The 27708-nt window shown below is 46.0% G+C and overlaps 1 protein-coding gene across 1 annotated transcript in view; it reads right to left on the bottom strand.

The window, feature by feature from the left end:
• TIAM2 (TIAM Rac1 associated GEF 2) overlaps nt 1-27708 on the bottom strand; it is a 113493-nt gene that overhangs the window by 84594 nt on the left and 1191 nt on the right. Inside the window, exons 2-5 of the mRNA XM_082856050.1 lie at nt 26453-27643; nt 20340-20775; nt 14849-15021; nt 11343-11567 (exon numbers count right to left, since the gene is read on the bottom strand). Coding sequence (XP_082712176.1) covers nt 11343-11567; nt 14849-15021; nt 20340-20775; nt 26453-27637 — 2019 coding nt within the window. The 5' untranslated portion in view covers nt 27638-27643. The remainder of the gene's footprint in view (nt 1-11342; nt 11568-14848; nt 15022-20339; nt 20776-26452; nt 27644-27708) is intronic.

Genomic DNA, 27708 nt, shown 5'->3' on the forward strand with positions numbered 1-27708 from the left:
CAAGAGGAGGTCTGTAGTGAAGGCTTACAACGATTCGGTACAAGAACTGTGCCATTTCATTTGCAACAACTGCATCTCTAGCTTTGCCAAGTTTAGCGCCCAAACAGATCCTAAGCTTTCACAGTACACTTTCCAGGTCAACCCGTAATCCTGGACAAATGATATTTTGAAGGCTCTCTGACATTGAACACTATGGTCCCCTCAGCCTCTGCCCAGGGAAAAGCAGGACAAATTCTGGGTGCTCCCTAGACCCCCTCCAAGTTCTCTGTACCCATTTCTTAGGAAGGTCACTGCACAACTTTTCCACATAAAAGAAATATGATGGGGCTTCCCTGGTGGCGCAGTGGTTGAGAGTCCGCCTGCCAATGCACGGGACACGGGTTCGTGCCCCGGTCTGGGAAGATACCACATGCCGCGGAGCGGCTGGGCCCCTGAGCCATGGCCGCTGGGCCTGCGCGTCCGGAGCCTGTGCTCCGGAACGGGAGAGGCCACAACAGTGAGAGGCCCGCGTACCGCAAAAAAAAAAAAAAAAAAAAATGATGGCTACAAGGTCTAAACAAATAATTTGTTGATCTGTCACAGTCTGTCCGCAAAACAAAAGTCCCAGAGTGCACTGAAAAATCCCAATTTCCAGTTTAACTTCATTTAAGATGCCGTGTGACCTTGCTAGTGATGTAACAGCCCACTCACGTCAGCCTTGAATCAATACCAGAATGACCTGCTGGCTTTTCCAAGTGAAAAATGCCCAGCTCCACTGCCTGAGGAGTCCACTCATTAGGCATGAGGCCCAGAAAAGCTGACACTTCAAAAGCACCTCCAACAACTCTGGTACCAGCCTGAGAGAGGATGACTGTTCTAGACTAACACGGCAGTTCAAATTGAACTGCAAATCTCTTCGTGGTCTTGCCATGTTACAGTGTTCTAGATTCCAGAAGTAATGGATGGCTATTCTGTAACCATAAACTACACATACCAGGAGCGCTAAGTCCCAGCAACACTATACTCCCAGTTCTGTCTCACAAATATCTTCGGTAGCTGACACCTGAACGTCCACAACTTAGACGCATTCTTTTGTCTTCTAATAATATGCAGGTATTTCTAGGTTGGGTAGTGTATTAAAGCTTATCCCTCATCTATAACTCCACGTGAAACAGCTTATGAGATGCTTTCTAGGGGTTCTGGGGAGGGGTAGGTGGGATATGAAAGGAAAGAAAAACAGTGAGTCATTGGATACCAGACAATAAAGGAGCCCATGCCATCCACAGAGGAATAAAAAGACAAAATACCAAGTAAAATAAAACCCAGGTCCATGCCAATCGCTACAGATCAGGGAAGATGACAATCTCTCATATTTTCACTGACTTCTGCGGTTTACAAAGATTTTTAAAGGCTTCATTGAATGTATTTAAATGACTACACATCAAAGCACCACTGGAAGGAAAAGACAGTTCCATCCTAAACGATACACAGGGAATCTTCAAATTTTGCCAGAAACACTTTATAATCTTCAGCACACCTAGACCTCTCTACCCAAAACCCGGGACAAAATGCAGGTAAGTTCATAGGAAGAAAATGAATTCAGATGCTTAGGTTTGTAGAAAGAAAGAAGGGGCCGGGAGACCCCAAAAGCCCAAAGCAGACCTTACAAAGATCAAGAAGTTTGTTAATATATGTGATTATGTTTCAAGAGAACTGGTATCTCAATCAGTACTGCACACTGTAGAGGAATTTTTTAATCTGAACTTAGTAGAAAATGCAAATGAGAATGGACTTTATGACTTCTCCATTTCAATGATGCGTCCTGTCCTTATCTTGACTGAGCCACGGGGTGCCCAGATGTGTGGTCCAACACTAATCCGACTGTTTCTATGAGTGTTTGGGATGGGATTAACATTTAAATGGGTAGATAGAATAAAGCAGAATGCCGTCCCTCATGTGGGTGGGCCTCATCCAGTAAGTTGAAGGCCTGGCTAGAACAAAGAGTCTGACCCTCCCCAAGCAAGGAAGAATTCCTCTTGCCCAATGGTCCTTCACACTGGGATATCGGCCTTTTTCCTGCCTTTTGACTGGAACTGAAATACTGGCCCATCCTGGGTCTCCAGCCTGCCAGTGTTCAGGTGCAAACCACACCACCCGCTGTCCTGGGTCTGTAGCTGGCCGACTCACTGCAGGTCTTGGGGCCTGCCCATCTCTGTCATCACAGGAGCCAACTCCTTATAATAAATCTCTTTACAAATATATTTTTCACAAGTCCTGTTGGTTCTGTTTCTCTGGAGAACACTGACTAATACATCCTTCATCCCACAGAGCTCTGTGGCAGAGTAAGCCATCATTAGTCACACAGCTAGTCCATATTCAAAGACAATATTTATCTTACTTTTAAGGTCATGGTCCTTTACGGAGAGAATCGGAGAGCGTGTTCAAATGAGGATCTATGGTTGGATAAGAAACAATGAAATATTTGATTTTTCTATCCACGGACTCACCAAAGTTGTAGAGAAGGATGTGGGAGAATATGCAGGTAAAAAGTCCAGTGGATGCAGGTGCTTGGGTTACTTAGAGGGAAGAGAGAAGTACAAAGGCCAGACCCACGAGCTCAGTACAGACCTTGTAATACTGGGGAAGTCTGTGGACACAGGCAATGAGCTTGCAAGGGAGTTAGGGTCGCCACACCCTCATTTCTCAGCAGAGAATACTGAGGCCCAGGGAGGAAAGTGACTTCACCAGGGCCACACAATAAGCCGGCCCCTCCAGGTTGGCCAAGGCCCAAAGCTGATCCTGATGGGAGCAACATGCAGAAACAAGCTTCAATCGAGCACTTAGAACGCAGCCCCTGAGCCCCTGGTCCTCTCGCTCACAAGGTGGGTATCGTGCACTATCCAGTAATTACTTAGCAACTTGCAGTTAAATCTTCATCTGATTGTCAACTGCATTTCTACCCACAAATCCACAGGTGTTCTACAGAGAAGATGTAAGACTATCTACACTCTCATTTGGGTGAACAATCTTGCCTCTCAGTTTCCTACCAGCTTTGATCTTCAAGTTCAGCCCCAATTTAATGTTAACTAAAAGGAAAGACATTTTATTTTTATCCCTTTATCCCTCAAAAGATGAGATACGGATACATTTTCCTTAAATGAAAGGGAGAAATAGAAGACAGTTTTGTATCTATGACACATACCACCGCAGTAAATTTCAACCATCGTCACCAAAATAGCAATATTATCCAACCTCACACTTATCAGGGAATTTCTGGAGATTTTTTCCTAATATGATCAAAAATGAAAATGCCCCAGATCAATTCCTTTAACCCAAGACTGCTTTCCCCCCGTTTTTCCTACATTCCACAAGTACTGATAATTGCCCCAGACATTTATTTCATCAGGACATGAAAATCAAAATTCAACTTCTATGGGACTTGAGCTTTCATTTCTTTAATACCCGTGCACAAAACACAAAAATAACATGACTGAAGACAAGTCACGCAAAGGAAGTTTTCATTATCTTTCATTTGTAAAAGAAAAATTATCAACAAAAAATTGAGGAAAACTCCCATTTTTAAGCACTGACACAAATGCAATGCAGAAGTTTCCTCTTTATTGCTAATATAGCTATATTTATTTAATGAGCTCAGAAAGGCTACGGTCTGCTCTGGAAAGTGGAAGAGGAAGGAGATGAAGGTTCATGCTAAAAATAACAGTTGAATAAGTGATACATAAAAAAGATGACAAGTACATTCCTACCACACCCAAAACTCCTAGAAAAATATTTTCTGCCGTTTAGTCATTCGATCACAGTATTTGGCCATTTGGCCATTTCTAGGTTGGTCCTAAAAGATAATTCATTTTTCCTTTCTGGCAGAGTAAGTTGAAAAACTCCCATGCAATATTTTCCAAGCACTAACACCCACCTCCGCAGAAGAACCCAACTAGTGACACAGAAGACACTGAAGTTCGCCCGTAGTTAGAATAACCAGCCACAGGTTTAGAAAATCAGTTTTGTTTTGTCCTTCCCTTTGAGATATAATTCACATGCTAGGAAATCCACTCACCGAGTGCATTCATAATAAATACATTTCCCATCAAATCAAGCTGAAAAACCCAAGTTATGAAAATACGTAAATTAAGGATTAATTTCTACTTTACACAAAACCATTCATCCATGGTTCCTTAGCAAGTGAAGCACAGTCTGACTCACTAAAGTCTCACTGAGAGGCCTGATTTGGTTAGGAGCACAGATCCGTGTTTATGCTCTGCCATCTGACAGCTGTGTGACACTGGACCATTTCCCTCACCTCTCCCAGCGTCTAACCACTCATCCATCAGGTGGGTGATACAGACAAGTGGTCCGCACGGAGTTACTGTAGAATCATACAGGATCCTGGCCTGAGATAGGAGCCTTGAGAAGTAGACTCAGAAACCATGAGGACGGAGAGAAGAAGAGAGGATGTTCCTTGGGAAATGAAGGAGTGAAGCCTGAAGGAAAGTAGCCAGGAGCTGGTGAGGGGCTGGGGTGGGGACCAGCCCAGGGAAGAGGAAAGGAGACAGAACCTGGAACCAAGTACCAGAGAAACAGATGGGGAGAAAGTCACCCACCCTTTGGGAGCTCTTATTTCATACTAGGAGCGACCTTATACGCAAAGGGATAACTACACAACAATGCGTGAGATAAAGAGAGATCCTGAGAATCATGGGAATATAGAAAGGTGCCTGATGGCGAGGTGGGAAAGGGGGTCAAGGGCAGCTCCTTGGAGGAGCTAAATCCTTCATCACAGGCAAGCAGGGGTGAGCCTGATGACAGGGGCAGGTGGGATAGGGCAGCTTGCATGTGTGGTCTACGTGGGTCCTGTCTGCCTGAGGGAAAACCCAAAGAGAGAAGTGGAACCTACAGGAAGTTTGGTGTTGTAGCTAAAGGTCGAGGTGGGGTGAGGTTGTCAGGGACTTTATCTTGTAAGCAATGGGGTCCACTGGGGGTTTTTAATCCTGGCAATCCCATGGTCAGATTTGCTTTTTAGATGCAAACCTCTCTGACCTTGTGCAGAAGAGGCATCTGAGGAAGGGCAAAACCGGCAGCCTCTGCAGCCTTACAGGGAAAAGAGAAGAAAGTCCTGCTTACACTCGTCATCTCTCAGCACCTGCATACCGTGTGCTGAAAATTCAAACTGCCACGGTGACCACAGCATTTCAGAGTGCTCTGCCTTGGCTCGTGCTGACCCCCGGCCTGGAATTTCCTTCTCCATTCCTCTCCTGATTAACTCCTCATTCTTTAAGAAGCAATGCAGGCATCCCTCCTCCAGGAAGTCCTCCATGACTACACAGGAGGCTAAACTTCACGTGTGTCTTCCACAACACTCTGGAATATCATCTGCTCTGAATTCATTCTATTATGTTGAAATTATATGCTCAGCTGTTTGTCACTCTGCTAGACTGTGAGCACCCTGAGGGCAAAGACAGCATCTTCGAATTCCCAGTCTGCACCCTCACCTGGCCCAAAGTCTGCACTTAGTAAACGTTCGCTGAACTAGACTGAATGTTAATCTCCTGCCCCAGCCCGTCCACCAGGTCCCTGCGGCCTGCGGAAGGAAGGCTTGTCCTGGCCCAGCTCCTCCGTAATCTGGCCTTGTCTCCCTCAAACCCGCTTCTCGAAAACCCTCCGATGCTTTATTGCCCAAATGGCTTCCCCCACGCCTCTCAATCACATCTTCCTCGAGGCTTTGTTCATTTTCTTTCCCTTCACCGCAGTCTCCGATGGTCTAAGTTCAATCCCTCCTCGCTATGATTTTCAAACTTCAATATTGAAACTGAAGCCTGCGGTGGTTCACAGAACCCAGCCAGTCCCAAACCCACCCGCTGCCAGTTTGCTCCTCCCAAGATACCACCTCCCTGCCTCCCTCTCAGCCTCACTAACCCCGGGAAGTGAGAAAGGCCCAGAGAGTCTGGATGGGGAGGGCAGACGGCTGGCCGGAGGCCAAGACCCGCCCAAGGGCAGGGAGGTTTTGTCCTTGTTCACTTGTTTAAAATAACAAACGGGAAGGAAAGGAAAGTACTAACTGGACTTAATTTACAGCTCTTTCTCCCTCAGGACTTCAAAAGGAATCCAACATGTGGACGGTCTGCTCCACGTTGGATATGCCCAAATGCAAGTTGCATCATCCTGTCCCAGAGTCGCCACCCAGGGACAAGCCCGTACGATGGCCGCTTTTAGGCAAAGCATGTCTCTACACACAGCGGTATGAAACTCAGCCGTTACTACTGTGATACTGTCTTTTTATCTGGAAAGGGCATTGACAAGGAACTCCTCTGCCTCGGCACTTCCAAGAAAACCTGTTCCAGAGACTTTCCTCTCACGTGATGTAACATGCACTCTCAGTTCAGCTGTTACAAGGCTGTAAGTGACTATATCTGAGTTTCTCGGGATCTCTGGGGCAAAGCGCTATGTAAATAAATATTTTCTATTATGTAAAATAAAATATAGTGAAGTTGAGATTTTTAAATGGTAACTGGATAAAGCACAGCTCAGTACTTTGGAGAAAACTATATACTTATGGGATATGTAGGAGATCAGGTTCTTACTGATCTTGATTGGTAAATACCTTTGCCTTTGTAGCATCACAGAACATTCTCTAGTCCAAAACCATCTCATAAAAGCAATTCTAAGCATGTGCTTGTTTCCCCCCTTAATGCTTCATACTCTCTGTGTCTGCAAGTAAAGAGCAAACAGCTCTCTTCACAACCATCTGGCAAAAGTTAAAGACAGTGGGTATAGCAAATATAACTCATGTTACCCACCGCAAGTCTTCTGGGAAAACATAGATAAATTACAACCTTAACAACTGCCAATATGGTAAGGAGAATATTTTCAGGTGGAATGTCTAAAGATCAACCCAAATTGTTTCTTACCAGACATTCAGAAGTGTAATATGAGAAGGTGAATGTGTGCAGGGGCGGGGAGTAGGGGAAGGGGTGAGAGCAAGGGGGAGGGGGGAGGGGAGAAGTGAAATGAAAAAACAGCAGTATTAGGACAGTGTGCTCAAAATAACTGATGTAATGATTCTGTCAAAGAATGCATAATGGGCCACTAGTAATAATTACCCTTTCTTTAAAAAAGCTTCTCTTGGTACTTCCCTGGTGGCACAGTGCTTGAGAATCCGCCTGCCAGTGCAGGGGGCACGGGTTTGAGCCCTGGTCCGGGAAGATCCCACGTGCTGCGAAGCAACTAAGCCCGTGCACCACGACTACTGAGCCTGCGCTCTAGAGCCCGTAAGCCACAACTACTGAGCCCACGTGCCACAACTACTGAAGCCTGCATGCCTACAGCCCGTGCTCCAAAACAAGAGAAGCCACCCCAATGAGAAGCCCACACACCGCAACAAAGAGTAGCCTCCGCTCGCCGCAACTAGAGAAAGCCTGCGCGAAGCAGCAAAATCCCAACACAGTCAAAAAATTAAAATAATTAATTAAATTTAATTTTAAAAAAGCTTCTCTTCAGGCCAACCGACCACCATAGACCCTTGGATTTGTGTAGGGATTTATGTGAAAGTAATTCCCCCCTCCCAAGAGAGAACAGCACCACTTTTGACATCATAAATTAAGCATTTACCAACTATGAAAAAAGAAATAAAGTTACATTTAATGAAAATTTAAATTTTTAAAAAATGTTTGCTTGGACTTCTTGTGGCCATAAAGAGAGAAAGAAAAAGGAGGGGGTGGAAAAAAAGGCCAGGAGCATCTCAGTGTTGCCCAATTTCCCTTTTCTCTCCCTGGACCTAAACATTTGACAACACACAAGGACCTGAAGACTCCAAGCTGGGCATCCCCTCCACTGGACTAAAGTATGCCTTTGAATTTAAATTTTAGAGCGCCAGTAAAAGTTAAAACCATACCTTTTCCCACTACAATCAATATAAAATTTTTAATTGGGGCACCTGAATCCATGCGTTGCATCTCTGATGACAGACTTTCGGATCCTGGAAATTCAGGACCCCAGAGGAGACGTAGTACAGAGAAAATGCAGGAAAAAAAGCTATTTCTCCTTCTCCTCAAGCTTTTTGATTTGTCGTGTAAAGGTGACACAGCATCACATCGCTACATGCCCCAGACAGGAAGCTGTGCGGTCGGGACCTGTCTCAAGACTGGCCCCCTTCCCAGACATGAACAGGGTGAGGCTTCTGGGCAGAAGCAGGCCAAGGGCGGAGACGTGTCTGTCCCCAGAAGCTGTGTCCTTGTCAAAACCCCCCAAACCCTTCCACTCCCTCTATTCTCCCTGGCAGTTTCAACTTCCCTTTCAGTTCCTTGGAAACACTATTTTGTAGTTTGTTAGCCGGCACTCCTGAAATAAATAGCATATTCTGTTTCAATTCAGGAGCATAGGAAACTATCCTTAATATTCTATAAAATTAGAGAAAATGATGTACTCTTGAAAAACATTTTCCATATAAACTGTTAAACTTCTGCTGTGTTACTCTGGGCCAGGCCTTCATAACTGCACATCCAGATCAGGGCCATTCCACCACCCAACACTTTTCCCTACTTCAATTTGCCCCTCACCAGCATCACCACCGCCAAGCCACTGCCAGATTAATCTTCCAAAGATAATGCGTTCATCACGATTTTCGTCCCAACTTAAAAACCTATATTCCTCCCTTAGATCTAGAGCCTATAATAAACCTTATATCCCAGGGCTATTTTTTTTTATTTTTTTGCAGTACGCGGGCCTCTCAGTGTGGTGGCCTCTCCCGTTGCGGAGCACAGGCTCTGGACACGCAGGCTCAGCGGCCATGGCTCACGGGCCCAGCCACTCCACGGCATGTGGGATCTTCCCGGACCGGGGCATGAACCCGTGTCCCCTGCATTGGCAGGCGGACTCTCAACCACTGCGCCACCAGGGAAGCCCTATCCCAGGGTTACTTTTAAGACCCTGAGAAAGCTGCACCAGTACCTGTCCCACCAAACCACCAGCTATTCATCACTTCTTAGCCCACACCTCTGCTCCCACGTGCTCAGGAGCCTCAAGCAACCACTGCTACTCCAACAGTTGACCCTTGAACAGTAAGGATTTGAACTGCACGGGTCCGCTTATATGCAGATTTTTTTTAAGTAAATACTACATACTACAGTACTACATACTACATACTACAGTACCACACGATCGTGGTTGGCTGAATACAGAGGGCCAACTGTAAGTTATACACTGGAGGGTTGGAGCCCCTAATCCTTGCGTTATTCAGAGGTCAACTATACCTCCAAGCTGTCCTACCATGCAGCCCACTCTCCTCCCAGCCTGGATCAGCCTTCATACTAGCACACCTCTTACCAATTTTTTAAGGCCATATGCTTCCAGGAAGTCTCCTCCATCTCCTCTAGATCACAGCACAGCTCAACCCCTGATGCCTCATAGCATTTGATGACTATGCTAGTTGGTACTAACTTATACCATTCTAGAATATGCTTTAGTTTCATGTTTATGAGGCCTGCTTTCTAACTAAATAATATATTTTTTAGAAACAGGGTCCATATTTTATAATTATTTTTATATTTTGAAGCTATAGGCATCTGTTAGGTATGTCGATATCTGAAGATGGACAAATAAGTGAGAGGGAAGAATTGGGAAGGGAGAAAGACGACACAGAAGATCAGAAAAGGAGAAGGCAACGATGGATCCAGGTGTCAGCAGAAGATCTGTCTCAACTGTGCATCATTTAGAAATACTTGATGGGGCTTCCCTGGTGGCGCAGTGGTTGAGAGTCCGCCTGCCGATGCAGGGGACACGGGTTCGTGCCCCAGTCTGGGAAGATCCCACGTGCCGCGGAGTGGCTGGGCCCGTGAGCCATGGCCGCTGAGCCTGCGCGTCCGGAGCCTGTGCTCCGCAGCGGGAGAAGCCACAACAGTGAGAGGCCCGCGTACCGCAAAAAAAAAAAAAAAAAAAAAAAAAAAGAAATACTTGATGAAGGGGCAAGAGGTGGGAATTACTTGGTTATTTTGCTATTGCCAATTGGTAAATCCCAAATTCTCAGTGTAACACAAATATAACACTTGAACGCATGCCTTTCATCAGTTTCTTATTTACAGCCAGACATTTCTTTCTATACATTCTAAGTTCGTCATATATATGCAGGCAGAAAAAAAAATTCTAAGCAAGGTTAAATATTCAAACACAAATAGAAGATTGATAATGTACTGTTTGATTTGTGATTTAAGTCAGACGCTATAGGGAAAATTCTTTTCTGATGGGGTGTCCAAATCGTTGTATTGCCATGGAACTTCTTTTAAAGAACCTGGTCTCTCTATAATAATTTACAAAGTAAAAAGTATGAAAAATTCAGGAACATGCCAACCCATCTTCGCCCTAGCCCTCTTTAAGTTCCCAAATCATCTGACACTGATTTTGAAGGGACTGTAGTGGATACTGTTGTGCACCACCAGACCTCCCTTTCAAGACAGAGGCATTCTTTCCCTTAGCTGCTCACGGCGCAAGAATGGGAACCCACCTCCTCTGAAGGCAGCTGCTTTGACCAGTAGACATGGCATGACACGACATGCCTCACTGGAAGCAAGCAATTCTGAATGGCCACCCCAGCTCCCAAGCCCCCTGTAGGCTCAGCTCAACACAATTCAACGAGTCGCTCCTTAATCACGCTCCCTCACTCCCTGACTCCTGAGAACGGTCCTAATAAAACTCCTCACATGCAAATCTCTACCGCAGTGTGTTTCCCAGGGAAACGGAATGAAGAGAGGGGTGCTAGAAATTTCACCAACACTTGTGTAAGTGCTCAGGCTGTCTGAGTAAAGGAAAATAGAAACTAAGCTTCTCCTCTCCTCTAAAATGCAAACAGCATAGAAAGTAGCTGTTTAGTTATGATGTGAATGTGGAGACAGGCCAAAGAAAGCATCTTCCTTAGCACCTTATCTGTTATAAACAGAAAAAACAAACCAAAAAATTAGTGGTTTTTTTCTAATCCACAGACACAGGAATAGCTGTATTATACCAAACTACTCTTTCACAGCCATCTTCTGTATCAGAATCGTATGTGTCTAATCTTCCAACAGTTTTATCATATACATTTTGTTCCGAAAGTGCCAATATATGAGAGGATCATCCAGGCAAGGAGCTACTCAACACGAGGGAACAAGATTTGGTCACAAAATGTCCCAGTGCACATATAGAGCCACCGAAGGCTGCAAAGCACATCACAGCCCTCATATGACAAAAGCGCAGCCATTAAGTACTTGAACCAAAAAGCCACAGAAACTACTCCCCGCAGAGGTGTAGGAACCGGTTCCCCCATCTGAGTGTGCCCCGAGTGACATAAGCAATGGGAGGAAACACGTGTAAGTAACCTGTACCTGGTTTTCTATGGCTTTCCGGTTCTTTGGGTCGCTCACCACGGACAGCTGTAACTCCGCCATCTTCTTCATCTTGCTGTCCATATCTATCTTCTGAACAAGGTTTCTGGTCTGGTTCTTCAGCAGCCGAACTGTGTCCTCTTTGCCGTGCTTCTTTGCGAAAAGGGATGCGCAGGCCGAGTGGATGGCAGTGACCCAGTTCTCCAGATCTGTCTGGCTGGTGGCCTAAACACGGGGAAAAAAGCAATTTGGAATTGTTTCACCACAAAAGTGTTCTCCAAAGTGGCAGGCTGGGCTTGAATATGTAAAACCCCAAAGTACCTTCGCTTCATAAAAACTGTTTAATTTTAAAAACACACACTCAGGGCTTCCCTGGTGGCGCAGTGGTTGAGAGTCCGCCTGCCAATGCAGGGGACACGGGTTCGTGCCCCGGTCCGCGCAGCGGCTGGGCCCGTGAGCCATGGCCACTGAGCCTGCGCGTCCGGAGCCTGGGCTCCGCAACGGGAGAGGCAACAACGGTGAGAGGCCCGCGTACCGCAAAAAAAAAAAAAAAAAAAAAAAAAACAACACACTCAGCACAGGTCCACAGGCTTCCTTTACTCCAGAGGGCCTGTGGGAACATCGAGGGTGACACATGGCCCCAGATAGAACGGGAAAACAAGCTACTGATAGAGTCAAGGTGTACACCAGCAATTGGGGAGGAATAAGAAAACCAGGGTATATCCATGCAGCGTGCGTCACGCGGCTCTCTAAAAAGCGGTTTATCGCCATAATTTTAATACGATGAGAAAATATTAGGACTAAATGGTTACACTGTGAAGCCTGGATATGAAATTTCATCTATGGTATGGAGTCAATTATGGAAAATAACGATAAAAGAACATTTCGGGGAGGACACAATAATATTAAAATAGTCGTCTGTGAATACTGGGAATATGGATAGCGGTTTTCTTTTTCTACCCTTCAGTACCTTCAGACACAATGACCATATAGTATTTTCACATAAGAATATTTTATTTTAAAAACAGTAAAGAAGGTCTGAACAAAGCAGAATGGGCAAAGATGTATGATTCTAAGCAGGCTGAAACGCACGTTCAGTTTCCCCTGATGCCCAAAAATAACCACACACGTTCACACCACGAGGTTAATCCTCCAGTGACCTGGGGGATCGCACAATGGGAACTACCGGGAAAATTTCTTAAAACTAAGGATATTTATCCTGAATCACAAAATAAAATATTCGTTTCATACCTCCCCCTAAGTCCATGCAGATTTAATCCAATGTATTTACCTTTCCTACAATTCATATGAACACCAGTTTGTTACTTTGCTTTAAAGCACCACAGAAAGTTCAAGCAAACCTTTCTGTTAAAAGAAGGAAAATCAAACTCTTTTCAGTCAGGTCAGGTGGAGGACAGCCATAAGGCTAGGGGCCCAGGGCCTTTACCAGGTTAGTGCTGGGAAATCCTATTGCCCAAAACACTTCACACAATTCTAGATTCCAAAGAATCTAGAATCAAAGGGGCCCCAAACAACTAATATTGTTCTACAGGGGCCCTGGGGGCGGCCAGGACCAAGTTTATCAGAGACCTGAATCGAGGACCTAGGAGGGTTTCCATGAAGCTTCCAGCCACACAGAATCTACAGCTCACGTCGTGTCTACACCCAGTACTGGGTTTGGATTCGGAGGCATTTCAGAAGCACACTTCACTTCCTGGCTCTCACCCCCATTTCTCTGGAGTTAATTCATAATAACAACAGTCATAATAGTTAGAATTTCTTTAGCACTTAACACACGCCTAATCATACTGTTTACCCTTAAAACAATCCTAGAAGCTATTATTATCCTACGGGTTGAAGGGTCTGAAGCTCAGAGAAGTTCAGTTAAGTGTTGCAAGATGACTGCAGACTCAACGAGAGCACCAGGACCCACAGCGCAGCCTGACCCCGCCTTTGCTAGAAAGATTCTAAGAATCACAGCAGTAGATAACCTGAATCTTAACGTCCTAAGACCACCTCCACAGGGTAATGAGACCCTATAGTATTTGTCAATGAGGGTTTTCCTAAAAAGCTTCTTCACTTCCACTGGGATTCCTGGGAAGAACTTAAGCCTCTACTGTCCATTTTCTCTGGGTTTTCACTTAAAAACTTCCACTCTGGGAACTTCGGATCTTGTACTCACTAGATCACGGACTAGTCCACAACAGGACGGTAATTTTTCTCTCTTTGTATCCTGAAGGGCAGCCCAGGGGCTACAGCCTGGCATTTCATGGGCAGGCATCCAAGAAGTGCTCGCTGGATGAATGGCTGCATTTCCAGCGACCCTGGGGCACCTGGCAGTCAGCAGAGGCCAATTTTCTTGCTTAAACCTTAATCCAAAGTCTGACAGCTTTTAGTCTATTTCAAATTGCTAAGTTGTGCCTCTTAATTCTGGTCCTTCTCATCCTAGCAGGACACAAGCCATCGCCTCCACCCTCCATTTAGAAAGCTCAGCAGATGGGCATCATCAGAAAATCTACAAACAACAAACGCTGGAGAGGGTGTGGAGAAAAGGGAACCCTCCTGCACTGCTGGTGGGAATGTAAATTGATACAGCCACTATGGAGAACAGTAGGGAGGTTCCTTAAGAAAACTAAAAACAGAATTGCCATATGACCCAGCAATCCCACTATTGGGCATATACCCAGAGAAAACCATAATTCAAAAAGACACATGCACCCCAATGTTCACTGCAGCTCTATTTATAATACCCAGGTTATGGAAGCAACCTAAATGCCCATCGACAGATGAATGGATAAAGAAGGTGTGGTACATATATACAGTGGAATATTATTCAGCCATAAAAAGGAACGAAATTGGGTCATTTGTAGAGACATGGTTGGATCTACAGACTGTCATACAGAGTGAAGTAAGTCAGAAAGAGAAAAACAGGACTTCCCTGGTGGCGCAGTGGTTAAGAATCCACCCACCAATGCAGGGGACACGGGTTCGAGCCCTGGTCCAAGAAGATCCCACATGCCGCAGAGCAACAAAGCCCGTGCGCCACAACTACTGAGCCTGTGCTCTAGAGCCTGTGAGCCACAACTACCAAAGCCCGCGTGCCTAGAGCCCGTGCTTTGCAACAAGAGAAGCCACCGCAATGAGAAGCCCATGCACCACAATGAAGAGTAGCCCGTGCTCGCCACAACTAGAGAAAGCCCACGTGCAGCAACGAAGACCCAATGCAGCCAAAAATAAATAAATTTATTTTTTTTAAAAAAAGAGAGAAACAAATATCGTATATTAACGTATATATGTGGAATCTAGGAAAATGGTACAGATGAACCGGTTTGCAAGGCAGAAATAGAGACACAGATGTAGAGAACAAATGTATGGACACCAAGGGGGGAAAGTGGTGGGAGGGGTGGTGGTGGGGAATGAACTGGGAGATTGGGATTGACATGGATACACTGATACGTATAAAGTAGATAACTAATAAAAAGTAAAAAAAGAAAGCTCGGCAGTACCTGGAAAAGGTAGACATCTCCAAAGGAGTTGCTGAGGCAGAAGACATTTTCCTTCTTAGGATGTTCTGGGACGGCCTGCACTATGCTGTCTTCTGCAAACAGGGCACACCGAGGGGCACTACTCTGATCCATGGAATTCTTCCCGTAGGTCTCATAAAACAGCAGGGTGCATCCTGTGAAAGAGAGAAGCACTGTCCTTATCACATGTCCCGAGGATCTATCCAGGAAAGGAATGAGAAGTAAAGGATACAGACAGACAGAAGGAAGGAAGGAAGGGGAAGGGAAGGAGGGAGGAAAACAAAGAGAGAGAGAGACAGAAAGAAAAGACGAGAAAATAAAAGAAAAAGGAAAGGAAAGAAAAGAAAGAAAAGAAAAGAAAAAAGAAAATGACTGAATGAGACTATTTATCACAAAAGGAATTTTGGTATCTAAATTATGCCTAGTTGTGTTAGCATCAACCCAGATGAAAATGAGATGTTTCTTGTAAAGGTAATAATGGTGATAACAATAGCAAGCATTTATTGTTGCTTACTCTGTGTCAGGAATTCTTCTAAGTATTTCACGTGCTCTGGCTTATTTGGTGCCCAAAGCAGCCTTAGAAGGCAGGCACAGTTATTAGTCCCATTTTACAGATGGAAAGCCTGAGAGTTTACACCACTTTGCAGGTCCCATAGCTGGACTGCAGTGGAGCAGGATCCGAACCCAGGCACCCTGGCTGCAGAGCGCCTCCTTCATAACCACAGCACCACACTTCTTAGGAGATCTAAACGCAGGAGACAGAAGAAAACCCCATATTCATTAACTAAGCGAACTTCTACACTTAAAATGTGGGGTCACAAGAAACCGAGTTCTCCTGGGGCACTTTGCCATTTGTAAGAAAGTACCCAGTTTATTCTCCAAATGCCACATAGAATAACTTAATTTTAATATATTCTCTTATCTCACAGTGATAGGAAATATTACTACCATCTTGTTAATTTAGACTGAGAGGAAAATGAAGCTACATGTCCCTGTATTTTAAAACATTACCCTCAAGTGCCACTACATATGCTTGCAGGTACATAGCTTTCCCCTAATAAGCTAATAAGATATTCTAGGCAGAAGTTACTAGGAATCTGTTTTGATAATTCGATAGGAATGCTTTCTAATGAGACGTAATTTCCCGGACCGGGGAAATTTTTTTTTTTTTCTGGTACGTGGGCTTCTCACTGTTGTGGCCTCTCCCGTTGCGGAGCACAGGCTCTGGACGCGCAGGCTCAGCGGCCATGGCTCACGGGCCCAGCCGCTCCGCAGCACGTGGGGTCTTCCCGGACCGGGGCACGAACCCGTGTCCCCTGCATTGGCAGGCGGACTCTCAACCACTGAGCCACCAGGGAAGCCCATGAGACATAATTTTTAAGCAAATTCTAAAATACTCACAAGTATGTTTACTTGTTGAATATCCCTTAAAACCTTCAACCAATCAACATTTCTGAGCACTTCTCATGTGCTGGTAAGTGATATGGTACCATCATGATATGGGCACCATCACTTGCTTTGAAAATATTGGGCTGGCCGAAAAGTTCATTCCGGTTTTCCCGTAAGATGTTACGGAAAAACCCAAATGAACCTTTTGGCCAACGCAATACGTTTCACGCTGACAGTTAATGAAGCAGTAGCCTGCTTTCCCCTGCACTGTAAATGGATGGGGTCCACTTCACGGCTGCTTTACCCTACTACATTATGAGCCTTCATTCATAAAAGTTTACATGTTTTGAAAACTATCTCACTCTTACCAGTTTCACTTCTTACCTTGAAAACAGATCTTAATTTGGACGAACAAGTTTATATAATGGAGCCCAGCATAGCACAGAAGCCAGGATCCAAAAACGCAGGACCCCGGCTCACGACAGCGCTGTCTCCCTCCATGGTACCTTCTGATCTCAAGAAGCACTGAGCGATCTCTCCTCCCACAATCAAAACTCACCCAAACACAGAAGCTGTGAGAGCCTCTTAGAACAAGGGAAAGGAGCAAGAGGTTTATGGCCAGAGCTACTGCGGCAGGTCTGAGCCTGTCTTTTCTTCCAGCCACTAATGGACTTAGAAACAGTCCCCAAGACCTTCCATCGGGAAAAGCCTGTGCGACATCCCATGACCATGGGACCCGAGGACAACAGAGCAACACCAGCTCCACCCAACTCCCAATTCTTTCCAAAGGGTTAATGTTCACTTCCCAGCGCCCCTAACACTGAGCTCCCAGGGGCGGTGGTTTGAATCCCGGCATCTAGAGGAAATGAACGCAATCTTGGGCAGATGCCAGAACACTGCCAACCCTAACATCCCCCTACGCCCCACCGTGACAGCATGCAGCTCTCCCGTGGAAGCGTGAAACCAAAACAGGCCATTTCGCTTTAGAACCAGACCAGTATGTCAAACAATTTGCAGAATTCTGTTGCTATCGAATTTAAGGAACAGGAAATCAGTCGTAAGTCTGTTACATCGAGTTTAACTTAATCTGCGTCTCTGACGCGGGGGCAATGAGGCTGATGGCAAGGGGCTGCGCGCCCACGTCAGCAGAGCCTCCTGTGCCCACCCCACCCCCCAATGCTGTGGCCGTCAGCCCTGCCCTGTCCACCCCCCCAGGAGCTGGTGTCAGCCTGGGCAGTTGTCAGTGGAAACAAAAAGAGGAAACAGATCAGGACAGCACTGGAAGCAGGAGAGGCTGTATTACTAGAAATATCACCAGTGAAAGGAGAGAAATTAGTCTCGGTCTCCCTTCAAATCCACCTTCTCAACCCACACTCATCCGTCCTTCCCTGTCACAGGCAGAATGACCAGCTTCTTAAACTTCCTTTATGAACACCCCTCCTGACCTCGGTTGTGTATTGTGTGTTTTGAGGGACAGCTTTAACCCCCTTGCCAACTATTCTGCCCAGGAAGTTCCCTGTGAACCGCACGAAAATCCACTCATTGGAAAAGACAGATGGAAAGCAGAATTACCCTTGTTAAAAATTTATTACATCCTCCGAACCCTAAAAAACATTTGCGCCCTTAGCATACCTATACATTCGATGTAGGTGGGCAACCAAATGGTTGGCTGATAGCCGCTGTCTCTGAAAAACACTGTTTCTACTTTAGTTACATAGAAACTCCAAGGATAATTTTAAAATTCTGCTTAAATGTACATGTGTGTGTGTGTGTATATACACATATATGTTTTTAACTATGATTAAATGAAACAGTTAAGTCCAAATATTACAACTTGGATTCTAAGCCAAGAAAGTTGAATTCAACATATTGAATTCCCAGAGGAAAGAGGTGTAGAAAACCACATGGAAAAGGTTATGCTGGGGAAAAAACATCTCTATCCCATGCCTTTCCTTGGCTGCAAAGGAAACAAAGGGATGTGTGCTTTATAACATTTACCCCTACAAAGCACCCTTTATCCACGGGTCTTCAAGTGTTTAACCAGCAAGGGCCCAGGAAGGACTGTGAGTCTTGCAATCATCAGAGACACGTCAGGACCATCCCTGCCCCCGAAGTCGGCAACCAGAAGTTCCCCGGAGAAGCTGCCAGGATGGAGGACAGGGTCCTGGAGACACCCTCTTCCAAACTTCAGTGATCCCTGCCTGAACTTCCCCCAGGAAGCCTCCAACACTCTGGCGTTGCACAAATGTCTCCAGTAGCAGGGAACTCAGGAAGAGGCAGTGGGTTTGTTTTTTTTGTTGTATTTTTTACATTAATTCACAATCAGCTTGTCTTCATTTATTAGTCCTATCCCAACCTCAGATGAACCAGAATAAATTCAGTGTCTCTTTTACAAGACTGACACATCCTATGCATGACACATTCTAGAATACAGTGCACCCATTCTAAATACCGCACGAATGGGATGCAGCTTCAGGCTTTGAGTCACAAACAATTCCAGACGCTCATTCCCCTGAGGGGACATTTTTCACTCCCCTCTTCAGCTGGAACTTTGACAAGACCCACTGGCTCGTTTATGAACAAGTCTCCTGCAATATCCTGCCCCTAAGGAGAGAAACGGCCAACTCTGACCAGGGCAGAGGCAGGGGGGAATGATGGAGCTGCAGATGACATGACACCTCTAATGATGTAGCCAACAACCATGTGTGCTCTTTAAATCATATTTACTTTCATTTTAGCCTCATCACAGTGGAAACCCACTGTGAATGGCCTGCAAATCAAACCCTCAAATCTTTTTCACTTGGAATACTTTGCGGCTATACCTCCCTATCCTGTACTTGGGTAGCTCTTTGGTTATTAAACCTTAAAGCATCACTTATCCCTTCAAAATGTTATCTTGCTGGATGTGACCCATAATTCCAACCTTCCAAATCTCTTCCGTCATCCAGTAGAAAACCCCGCCTCTCCAGTACACCCAAGCTGGGTAAGCTCTTTGCCCTCCTCAGCCACAAGGTATCGCAAGGATCCAAATGCAGAAGTTGGAAAAGAGGACGGCATCCGTGTGGGATGCTGGGTCCTGGGTTTTATAAACCCTCCAGTTTGCTAGGGAAAGGAGATGAGATGCCTTCGCGGGTGCACCTTGCCCAGAGAGGGGCTTCTGGGTAATTATGAATTGACGCCAGCTCCCCAAGGCTCACAATTTCTAAACACGGGGAGCGCCGCAGACAGCTCCGGGCCTTCCACACTCGCTGCGTGCAGACGTGATTTCTGTTTCTGCCTTCTCCCGTGACAAGGAAGGGTGGTGGCCGCTAATGAGGTTTGACTTTGCGCACCACACCAGGTTCCGCTGACAAAGAGTCACAGGACAGCTGTGAAGAAATGCCAGAGGCTGTGGGGCTGCTCTGTGTTCACATCTGTATAAATCAACATGATGCTGACTCAGAGCCTTAGATCACTTCAAATAATCTATCCATCCACCATGAGCGAGGCGATTATAATTTTTTACATTACAATGTAAACTTGTGAGAAAACTTTATCGTCTTAACAAAGCAAATGATTTCTCCTATTTCCTCCGCATCAAAAAAAGAAGAAAAAGCATTTGTTGGTGACGACAATTAGACTCTCAGTTCATAGAGGCGAGGTGACACAAATCAAATAATGCAGATGAAATTCTTAGTTGTACAAGCTGGGAAGGATACCTCTTTGGAGTTTTGAACACGCACAGAAATTCATGATCTGTATGATCCAAATAACTAAAGTACGTTTGGTAACTTATCTGGGGCTCCCCTCCCACCTCCAGATGCAGGAAAAGTATTAAAAGAATGGCACAGAAATACCTATAAAATAATGAGCAATAGTTATTAAATTCCATCATTACTTATGAGAATGAATAATGTATACGAATGTTAAGTGAGGCATGTTATACAGGTTTGAGAAGGTATTTGTAGGAAAACAGGCTGGTAGATTCTGGATCAGATGCCTTCACGTGAACTCAGGTCAACACCGCACTCACTGACACCTCCTAGGAAAGAGGACATAGGAGGAAAGGACCCCAGGGGCTCTCTGGGTGGTGACGATCACTTACCTTTAAGTGTCACCCAGTACTGTTTCCATTTCCTCCGAGCCACCAGCTCCAGCTTCCTTTCCTTCTGCAGAGTGACGAGGGGTTTGAAGAAGAGCCACCCGGCTTTGCGCACCACCCCCTGTTCCTTCTCAAAGAGCAGGTCCAGTTGCTCCAAAGAGCTGAGCGAATCGCTGCTGGATTCGGCGGTCTCTGTGGACGTTTCGAGGTTCTCCGTGTTGGTCCTGCTCATTTCCAGCTCTCGCATGAAATTCTCGTAAATGTTCTGTTGGAGGGGATCGCTGCCGATCGCGTGAGCGGATTCGCTTCTGTGGGACAGGATCTGAGCCGAGCCCCCTGACCACAGGGATGCAGATGCCTGGGAGGGCCCCTGCACGTCCACATTCAGCCCATCCGAGCGACTGTCAAAGTAGTCACTGCCCTCCTTGGATCTCGGCTCCTGTGAGCAACACAGATGACCACCCATCAGAGGTTACATATGACCAAAGCACCCCTTCCCCAATATGGCATACGTGTTAATAGCATGGTTTGCTAAGACTACTGCTGCAAAGCAAGATTCTTTTTTTTTTTTTCTAATGCATCTTTAACCATCAAGTCTGCAAATCAGAAAGAATTATAGAAACAGTATTGCTCAACCCAACCTATAGCCTGTGGAATCAACGCTTAAAAAATGTAAACCAAACAACCGTGACGGTCCTAAATCTAACCACAGTTAGCATCAAACAATGAACTAGTATATTCAAAACACACTAGCGAAGATTTCTGGACTGATCCTTCTTTGCTAATTGAGAATAAGTATCTTCCGGGAAAGAATTCGTCTTCTTGCAGTCTTGTTTTTCTTCTGGATCATTTTTAAGCTAAATTAGACAAGCACTAGTTCCAGACTCAAGGAGGGCGTGGTTGATACAAACTTTTCTTCCCCTCCCCACAGTGAACAGTCTTAGCTTCTCACCCCCTTCCAAGGTCTAGACACTGAGATCTCTAGCATCGTATTTTCCCTCTTTGGACAGTGAAAACCACGCACCTGGGGTTCCTTATCCACAAAGGGTAGTGGTTACCAACTGTAGCTTTTACTTCATAACAAATATTTTTTACTTTGGAATTCTTTCACGAAAGGAATGTACTATTAATTCATTCACATTGTTTTATTTGAACACCTATTTTAAGCACTGGCAATACCAAAGCATGATTCTTTAATATTTATTCTGCCACAAAATCAGACACAGGCAGTTCTAAATAAAATTAATATTTATTCTAATAACCGCTGCCCCCCTTAGGACAACATGCACTGAACAGTGAATTGGCCATGTACAGAGATGAAAACACGAAGGTTTCCTCTAACGTCTAGATTAGAAGTCTAGACATTCAAGAAGAATAACTTGCATAGAGGCCATTCATTGGTCAACAGCAGTAAGGAAATTTTTCAGCAGAAAGTGAGCTAATTTATGACTTAAAAGACACTGACATTCCAAACTTACAGCTTAAATTAAGGTAACTCTGCAGAGAGACTCTAATACTCATCTACTCAGAGGCTAGTGGGTTTTCCTTCTCCATTAAAATAAAAAGGAGGGAAAACAGGATCAAGGACCATTGACTAAAGACCTTATTTTGAATATTCCCCTGTGTGGAGGGGTTTTCTTTTCAGAAACTTCATCCAGAAATCAAGTCGCAATTAGTTGCTACCTTTTGCAGGAAAATCATCAATAGAAAAGTGCTTCTAAACACCCAAGGGCTACAAGCAACTGAGCCCCAAACATAGCTGTTACTAATGAAAATATTATCTTCCGCTCTGTTTATATACTATGTCCCATAATCAGATTTATTTATACACTGATGCTTATGCAAGAACAGAGCAAATAAGCCAGCTGTGGTGAGTCACTTGGACAGGAAACTTTCAACATAGTTTAAGGGTTTTTTTTTTTTTCAATTGTCACTTTGTTGCTCTTCAAAAGTTCTTAGGAGATGAAGGAATACTTCTAATTTAGCTAGTATTGACATTATTTCAGCTATAAATAGGAGTCTCTGACTCACAGCCCCAAAACACTGGGATTGCCTCTGGTACCCAGCTAGAGCTATAATGGGGTGTTTCAAACCAAGCAGAGCCCTGCCAGAGAAAGGCATCAAGTGGCAAACTTAAATGTAACCTGTTAGTACTCCTGACACTGTTCCTCCTAAGAGGGAGACTTAAAGTCACAGCGCTAACTTCTAAATGTTCAACTGGAGCAACTCAAGACAAATTTTCCTCCTTGACAAATGGAGAAAGATCGCATTTTAGCATCCATAACTGATTCTTATACACAGACATGAACTTTCCTGGCCTCTAATAAATTTGTAAAGCTTCCCATCTAGAATCCTAATAGCTAGTGACTCATTTTCAGGCTAATAGGAAGGAAGGAAGGAAGGAAGGAAGGAAGGAAGGAAGGAAGGAAGGAAGGAAGGAAGGAAGGAAGGAGAGGGAGGGAGGGAGGGAGGGAGGGAGGGAGGAAGGGAGGGAGGGAGGACAGTTCCTAAATAGTCGGAGCTGGATTTCCTGATCACTGTGTTATGGGTGTGAAACTAAGGTGCTATGTTAGACATGTACATAAAGAAGTCTGATTTCCATTTCCACCCCCACTGGATAATCGTAAACAGTGGATAACATAACGATGACAAGAGCACTACAGCAAAGAGCAGAGAGGAATTCAAGAGATGTCACTAATTCCTTTGGAGCTAAAGGAAAACTCTTATCACCATTCCTCACTCTCTAGGAAAAAGTACCAAATTTACTATGTCATTCTTCGTATGCTATTGTCCTTTTCACAGTAATGGCCACTGGTCCCCTCTGCAGAAATTCCCTGTGACTATGTAGCCCTCAAAGGGCAGTGAGAGCCTAAAATTGAGATGGTCAGAAAGCCAGAGTCTCTGTGTCCTGAATCTCCTCTGAAAGAAACTCTGCAGCAGTAGTCACTGCTACCCCTCAAATATATCTGGTCCTCCCCTAGGGTACACGGCAGGACCATTCCCTACTCCCCACCCCCCTCCCTTGGAGTTAGGCAAGGCCACGTGGCTTGCTTTGGCCAATAAATGCAAACAGAAGTGAAACGTGTCACCCCTGAGTGGGAGCTTCAAAAGCCAACACACGGTTCTTTCTCCCTCTGCCACAGAGGCTTGCGGTGTGCCAGATGGTAACTGCTCTGTGGACCTGGGGTCCCAGAGAGGAACAATGCCGACCAGAGTTGCAGCTTGAATGAGACAAAGACTTCGCTTGCGCTAAACCTCAGAGAACTGCGGGCTTTTTGTTACCTCCGCATAACCTAGCCCACCCTGACTGACAGAATGGAAAGTTTACCCAGGACAGGAGCAAGGCCTCACAGGTCTCAGCAAGGCTGCATTAGTGTGAATAGCTTACCAGCATCAAACACATGCCCTTCTACAGCACATGTGTGTTCCCTCCCCCTCCCTCTAGCTTTGAATAGTGTGATATTCTTTCTCAGCTATGTAAGTTTTTCCACTGATTTCATCTGCTTTCAGGCTCTAACTCCCCAGAGTGGTTGAAAACCCTATAAAAAAAAAAAGGACTGCTCTTTTTACGTCACTTTTTTCTACAAAGTCAAAACAAATATGTCTACCCATCATAGGAAGATTTTCCAAGCCTAAGCCCTGCTGGCATACAGAAGTCTGCGTGTGTAAGGGGATAAGCATTTGGTCCTTACTATAGTGTACTGTCACAAACTTTGCTCCTATGCACTGACTACATTTTTTAAGGATCCAAACTCTGTCTTCACGTTCAACTGTAAAAGAAAAACAAAGGCCAGGGCTTCCCTGGTGGCACAGTGGTTGGAGTCCGCCTGCCGTTGCAGGGGACACGGGTTCGTGCCCCGGTCCGGGAAGATCCCACATGCCGCGGAGCGGCTGGGCCCATGAGCCATGGCCGCTGAGGCTGTGCGTCCGGGGCCTGTGCTCCGCAACGGGAAAGGCCACAACAGTGAGAGGCCCGCGTACCACAAAAAAAAAAAAACAAAGGCCAGAGTTCCCTGGTGGCCTGGTGACTCGGGTTCAATCCCTCGTCAGGGAACTGAGATCCCAGAAGCTGCACGGTGCAGCCAAACAAAAAAAAAGAACAAAAAAGCAAAGGCGTGGCCAACGGAAGCGGCACACTTACCAAAGAAGTACATTTTGCTCACCTTTATAAATTGTCAAAGTTTGACACAAGCAAAATTCAAAAGCTGCCTTCCTAGGCCACTTTTCAAAAATACAAGATAGTTTATTATCTTAATATTCACTAACCCCAAAGTAATCACTAGTGGCTGTCAACAGTACCTTGGCCTGTGGCTAGGTGGAAAACGCACACCTTTGAGCTTCAGCAGAAGTGGCTTTGGCCCTGGCTTCTCCCCTAATGAGCCATGTGTCTTCAAACTCCTTGAATATTAGTTTCTTCATTTTAAAATGAGAGGGAGTCCTTTCTAGCTTTCACATTCAGATTCTTTGATTGTAACCAGTCTGTTCTTAACTTCACAGGCTTACAGATCATCCAGTTAAATCTTTGGATGATACAGACTTGAAGGAGGTTCACTTCCCAGGGTGGCTGGGCAGCGAGGTCCTGCATGGGGCAGAATGTGGTCAATTCACAGTGGCAAAGGGTCTGCTTTGGACCTGAATGGAAACGGAATGAGACACAGCAGAGCCGGGTGTAAGCCAGGCCACAAGCACAGATAAGAAACATGCAAATAAGAGATGTGGAGGAACAGGCTTAAGGGCCACAGCAGACGAGAGCTGAACACTAGTCAACAACACAACACTTGCATCAAAAAGACGGGAAAGCTGTCTGTGTCGGACTGCAGCTCCCCAGAAAGTAGGAGTTCTCTCTCCAATTACGCTTGACTGCTGTCAGTTGTTTGGGAAATGGCAGCTGAGAAAAAAAGGTCAAAGAAATCTCTACTACAGCACTTAGCAGTTTAGCATGAAGAAGTAACAAGTAAGGAGGGAGCAAATGACTATATTCAGGGGTATGAAGAGTTCTGTAATAGGACAACAGTCATCTATTCTTCGTCTCTGCGTAGAGGAGGAGAAAAGGGCACAAAGTACAATCTGGGGGCAGGGGGCATGCACCTCATACATAAGAAGGAAATAACTAACGGTTAATTTCATAGATCTGAAACAATCTGCTCAAGGAAGTTATTTTCTATCCCTAAAGCTCTACGCAATTTTATAAGTATATATCTATCTAGGATGGTTTAAATGCAATTCTACTAGAGACAAACTGGTCACTCAAATTTCCTTTAACAATCTGACTTATATTGAGTTAAAAAAACAAAACAAAACACTTTCTCCCTTCTATAAAGGATTAAAAGTAAAAACGAAACAAGAGCAAGCAACTGAAAACCTAGAAATCCCGTTACCCAAGAAGGCAAATTATTACTTTCCTTCCTGATGTCGAAGTCATTTTGTTTCCCCCATTCAAACTTCCTATGCCCATTAAAAGGGTTACTGGCATCATCATGATTCTTATTTTCTCAACATCATCATACTTTTGCTATTCCACGTACTTAGGTCAAGATGTTTTCAAAACTGTTAGCTGCCCCATGAGGAGGTGGTGAGATTATACATATAGATAGATCACCCACATTTTTTTCCCTGATGTACCAACTGAACAACAGGAATTTTAATTTCTCCAAAGTAATATCGAGCTCAGCAAGGCTACTCATCCAAAAATGACAACGATCTCTCTCTCTTCCTTTCTGTTTAGGCTTTAACAATGAGCTCTAGCAAAATACTCAGATAACCAATTCATTGGGGAAGTCTCTCCAACACTGTCTTTTCTAAGAACCGTTTGGCCAGGTCTTGGGATGCGGCCTGTGGGGTTCATACCAGAGTCCAGGAGATGAGACTGGACAGAATCCGGGAGACTGAAGTCGAGGGTTAAGAATGAAAATGCACATCTGAAGCAAAAGGAAAGAAAGAAAACACACACGCACGTACACCTGCAAACAAGATGTGCCGTGGCTTAGGCTGAACTCTTCGCTCTCACGAGTTCATTCAAGCCTCAGGACACGCTCTGCAGTAGCTTCTGCTAACTTCCCCATTTTGCAGATAGAAAACAGAAGAGCATCTTTCCTGGCGCTCCAAGCCTGACTCACCTGGAGTCTTCTTTTCTTTCTGGAGAGGCTTCCCGTCCAGTCGCTGATGCGGCGCATCCTGGCTTTCAGGGTGTCCTTCTTGGAGGGCTCCTCGCTCAGGGCCCTGGACTTGCGGCAGGGAAGGGTGAAGGAGGCGAACTGCCCGGGCTCCCCGCGCTCCACGCGGGCCGGCACGTCTATGTCGGAGGCGAAGGAGACGCGGGCGCTGAGGCTGGCGCGCGTGCCCATGTAGTCGTCGGAGAGCCGCAGGGCCGCGGGTGCCAGGCTCCCCAGGGTGGCGTCCGGGTAAGGTTCCCGGAGGGACGAGAGGGAGGCGCTTTGGCTGAAAGGCTTTGGAGCATCCCTGGGCGGGAAGCCGGCGTGGAGGCCGGGCTCGGGCTCGGGCTCCGGTGTGCCGGGCGCCGCGAAGGAGCCCTCGGCCTCGCTGACCTCGCCAGCCGGGCCCCAGGGCGAGTCGTACCAGGAGGACTCGGAGCTGAGCGAGCTGCCCTTGCTGGAGCGCGGGCGCGCGACGGTGGCGACGGTGGCGGCGGTGGCGGCGGGGGAGGCGGGGGAGGCGCGCGGGCTGGGCGGGGCGCCGGCCGAGTAGCGCAGGAGCTGCACGGGGCCGCCCGAGGCCCCCGGGGACGCGGCGCTGTGCTGGCCGCCGCTGTGGAATTCCACCCGGAGGCACCCGTCCAGCTTGCCCAGTGTCTTGATAAGCACCCTGGGGCTCTTGCGGTCCTCGCCGGGAGGGGTGGACGCGACGCTCTCGTCCCTGCCGTAGCAGTTGAGAAGGTGCCCATTGCAGTCCCTCGAGGCCGCGTGGTTATCCGCCGGTGGGTGCCCGACGTAGTGGAAGCCGTTCTCGGGGGAGAAAGCAGCATCGTTGCCCTGGAAATCCGATCCCGAGGCATTTGTCCTGTGCTTGGAGTAGGCACTGCCTTTGGAGACTTTACACGAGGGGCCACCCGGCCGGGATGCATAAGGCTGATTGCTCTTGAAGTGAGAAAGGCAGCTTCGGGCCAGCGACCTGGACTTGTACCCGGCTCCGCCGCTTCCGTGACCCCATCCGTGCAATGACTTGTCATCCTTTGCATGAAGGCCACGGATTTTCAGGGAGCAAGGCTTTTGCTTAGCACCAGTAATAGTATTGCTATGATTTTTAGATCCTTGAAGGGTGTACTGACTCTCGGAGTTTCCCATTTTAACCTAAATTAAGAACAGTAGCATTGGTAAGACTCACGACCTAAATTACCTTCCACTATGACAGAACG

Source organism: Leucopleurus acutus (assembly GCF_964270905.1).
Source record: "Leucopleurus acutus genome assembly, chromosome: 15".
Classification (NCBI taxonomy): Eukaryota; Metazoa; Chordata; class Mammalia; order Artiodactyla; family Delphinidae; genus Leucopleurus; species Leucopleurus acutus.